General features: G+C 46.0%; 1 protein-coding gene across 1 annotated transcript in view; it reads right to left on the bottom strand.

Moving 5' to 3' along the window:
• Window positions 1-2,413: 2,413 nt before the first annotated feature.
• The window catches only part of KIR2DL4 (killer cell immunoglobulin-like receptor, two domains, long cytoplasmic tail, 4), a 21,129-nt gene continuing 20,402 nt past the window's right edge, over window positions 2,414-3,140 (bottom strand). The window contains 4 exon segments of the mRNA XM_011996922.1: window positions 2,414-2,435; window positions 2,437-2,494; window positions 2,497-2,680; window positions 2,776-2,831. Coding sequence (XP_011852312.1) covers window positions 2,414-2,435; window positions 2,437-2,494; window positions 2,497-2,680; window positions 2,776-2,831 — 320 coding nt within the window.

Genomic DNA, 3,140 nt, shown 5'->3' with positions numbered 1-3,140 from the left:
GCTGACGACCATGAGCGACATGGTGCTGCCGGTGCAGACAGGCGGCCGCGCCCCAGCTCAGCTCAGCAGCGCACAGGATGTTATCTGGCGCCCTGCCCATGCAGTTGACGTGCTGACCACATCATGGGAGGGTGACGTACGCAGGCTCTTCCTACCTTGCATGAGGTGCAGCGGGTGCTCACTCAAGAGTGGAAAATGGCTTCCTGGAAATTGTTCTCACTAGAACTGACACCTTGTGTCCTTCACTATGACCAGCTCAAAACACGTCTCAGATCCAACCTCCCGGACACGAGGTGACTGAAATCTGTGCTGACGTGAAAGACTTTTTATGTATTTTTATTGTTTTTATCTGTGTTTCAAACTCTTTTCTGTGTGTAATATGCAAAATATCTAATAGGTATTATGAACGTTGTCAGAGCAATTGTGACGAATAAACCATTAGGATGTTTCATGCTTGTATTTCTAGTATGACAGCAGAACCAGTTTAAATGATTTAAATACCCAGGGAAGGATTATGCCATTATTTACAATCTTAGAACTGTTCTTTATCAGCAAAACCCACAACATGTCAATTCTGGATTTTTGTCATTTTATCTACAATTTGTCTCATGACCCAAGAGTCCAGAGCCCCAACTCATGGTTCGCTCTCTCTCTGTCTCTCTGCCTCCCTCATTTTAAATTGTATGGAAATATCCAGTAACATAATGCTATAGAAAATCAAGCGTCCCCCAAGACTTTGGGAAGCCGAAGTTTGCGGATCAACGGAGGTCGGGAGTTCGAGACCTCCCTGGCCAACTTAGTGAAGCCATGTCTCTGCTAAAAATACAAAAATTAGCTGTGCCTGGTGGTGAGCTAATGTTAGCTACTCAAGAGGCTGAGGCAGGAGAATCTCTTGAAGCTGGGAAGTGGAAGTTGCAGTGAGCTGAGATCGTGCCACTGCAGTCCAGCCTGGGTGACAGAGTGAGACTCCGCCTCAAGAAATATTTTAAAAAGCATAGCAAATAGCCTATAATAAAAAAGTAGAGGACTCCAGCTACCAAATTTCAAGGGGTTGTGTAAGTCTACATAATGTGCAGCATCCTCAAGAGAGTGAACACAGAGAGCCCGTTATCGGAAAACAGTGTCTAAAATACATCCGTGTACACACAACCCCGTTAGAGTTGACAGAGGCTGCCGTGTGGTTTAAGGAGGAATAGAATGTCTTCTCCATAGATAACATGGGCCCGAGGGTTACGCATAGAAAAAAATAAATCTACACGTATTCTCACACTATAAAACACTTCTTGTTTTTTATCTTGGTATTGTAAATTTTTTATGATTTATATTTAAAATTGAGAAATAAAAGTTAGATACAGTCATCCTTCACTATTCGTGGGTGATTGGTTTCAGGATCTCTGCTCAGATACCACAATCTGCAGGTGCTCAAGCCTCTTACATAAAATGGTACAGCGTTTGCATATAATCCATGCTCATCCTCCTGTGTACATGAAATCATCTCTAGATTACTTATAATTCCTGACACAGCCTACATACCATTTCATTTGTGTCCATTCAACATAGTTTTGCTTTTTGAAACTTTGCGGATTTTTTCTCTGAATAGTTTTGATTTATAGTTGGCTCAACAAACACCTGTAAACCTCACAGGTCTGGAGGAGCGACTGTGTATTTATAGTATGAAGATGATGTGTGGACATGTGTCCCCGTGGAGATGAGACCAACAAGGCCTATGACTCTACAGATGTTTCATCTTAGAATGGCTCTGCCAGCTTTCCAGGTCTGCAGAGAGTAAGAATATCACTTGTTCATCTGATTCATGACCCTTGGAACCTCCTATGCACTGCATCATTGGATGGAAATTGGAGTTCCAGACAGAAATCAGGCTCCACCTTGCTTCCAAAAGCTCAGAGTCGAGGGGTGAGAACCCAGTGGAGAACATATGGGGTTATATGGACATAGTAATGATAACACCAGAAACTTTAGGCAAAAAAAGAGTTACCTATAGAATGAGGACAGTCACGTTTATTTGAAGATGAGAGAGCTACATAGAAATCACAACAAATTTTTATAAGGTTTACTGATGACAGAAGACTGAAAAATTGTCTGAGGGGAGGTGGAACAGCATGAGGGAAGGTGGAACAGCATGAATCTAAGTGCCGTGTTAAGAGGGAGCCTCTTGTATGTTTGGAATTGTGAGTTCCTCAGTGTGACTGCAGCCTCCAGTAGGACTAGGAAGTAAGCCAGGTAGGTTGGAGAGGTGGGCAGGGGTCAAGTGAAGTGGAGAATTGTGGGCTAAGCAAAGGAGTGTGTTTTCTCTCCAGCAGGCAGTGGGAACCGCAGACATTGGTAAGCAAGACAGAGCCAGCAGATTTGTGGTGTGAGGAAAAGCGATGCTCTAAGATGCAGAGTCGAGATTTCAGATTCCAGCTGCTGGCACTGGAGCTGTGAAGCTGGTTTTGAGACAGGGCTGTTGTCTCCCTAGAAGACCCCTCCAGGCCCGTCTGTGGTGCTCGTTGGCAGGAGACAACGATCTGGGCTCAGCATCTGGAAGCTCTATGTACACGCTGGTATCTGTTGGGGGTGTCTTGGGCCTCTGAGAAGGGCGAGTGGTTTTTCCCTGTGTGGAAACGCAGTGATCCAACTGTGTGTATGTCACCTCCTGAGGGTCTGGTTCATCAGAGTCCTGCAGAGACGGAAATGTTGAGTGAGGGAGGGGCTCACATTCTTCAGGACTAGTAGGGAATAAGACTATATCCATGAGGCTGGCCTTAGGAGGACTATCTCCCTGTTCCTTGTTCTGTCCCCCGCAGGCTCTGGGTCCATTACAGCAGCATCTGTAGGAGACGGAAGTCATCAAAACAGCTGGGAGGGCACGTCTGGGTCATCATTTCATGTGCAGAGCCCAACACACAGCGGGAGGCCGTAGGTGCCTGAGGTCCCTCAGCTGCCAACAGCCAGACTCAGACATTCTGTCTCTCTGAGCTGAAGGACCCATCCCATAAAGAGCTGTCAGTTCCCATCCCAGTGATTCTGCCTCCCACTTTCTGTCTGTCATGGAACCTTCTCCTGGATGTCAGTGGCTGCAGGGACATGAGGATACAGTTCAGAATCTGGCAATGGTCTGTGAGCTGAAGGCAGGGGCA

The sequence above is a fragment of the Mandrillus leucophaeus genome, unplaced genomic scaffold, assembly GCF_000951045.1.
Source record: "Mandrillus leucophaeus isolate KB7577 unplaced genomic scaffold, Mleu.le_1.0 Scaffold53, whole genome shotgun sequence".
Taxonomy (NCBI): domain Eukaryota; kingdom Metazoa; phylum Chordata; class Mammalia; order Primates; family Cercopithecidae; genus Mandrillus; species Mandrillus leucophaeus.
This window is presented reverse-complemented; position numbering and strand designations above follow the sequence as displayed.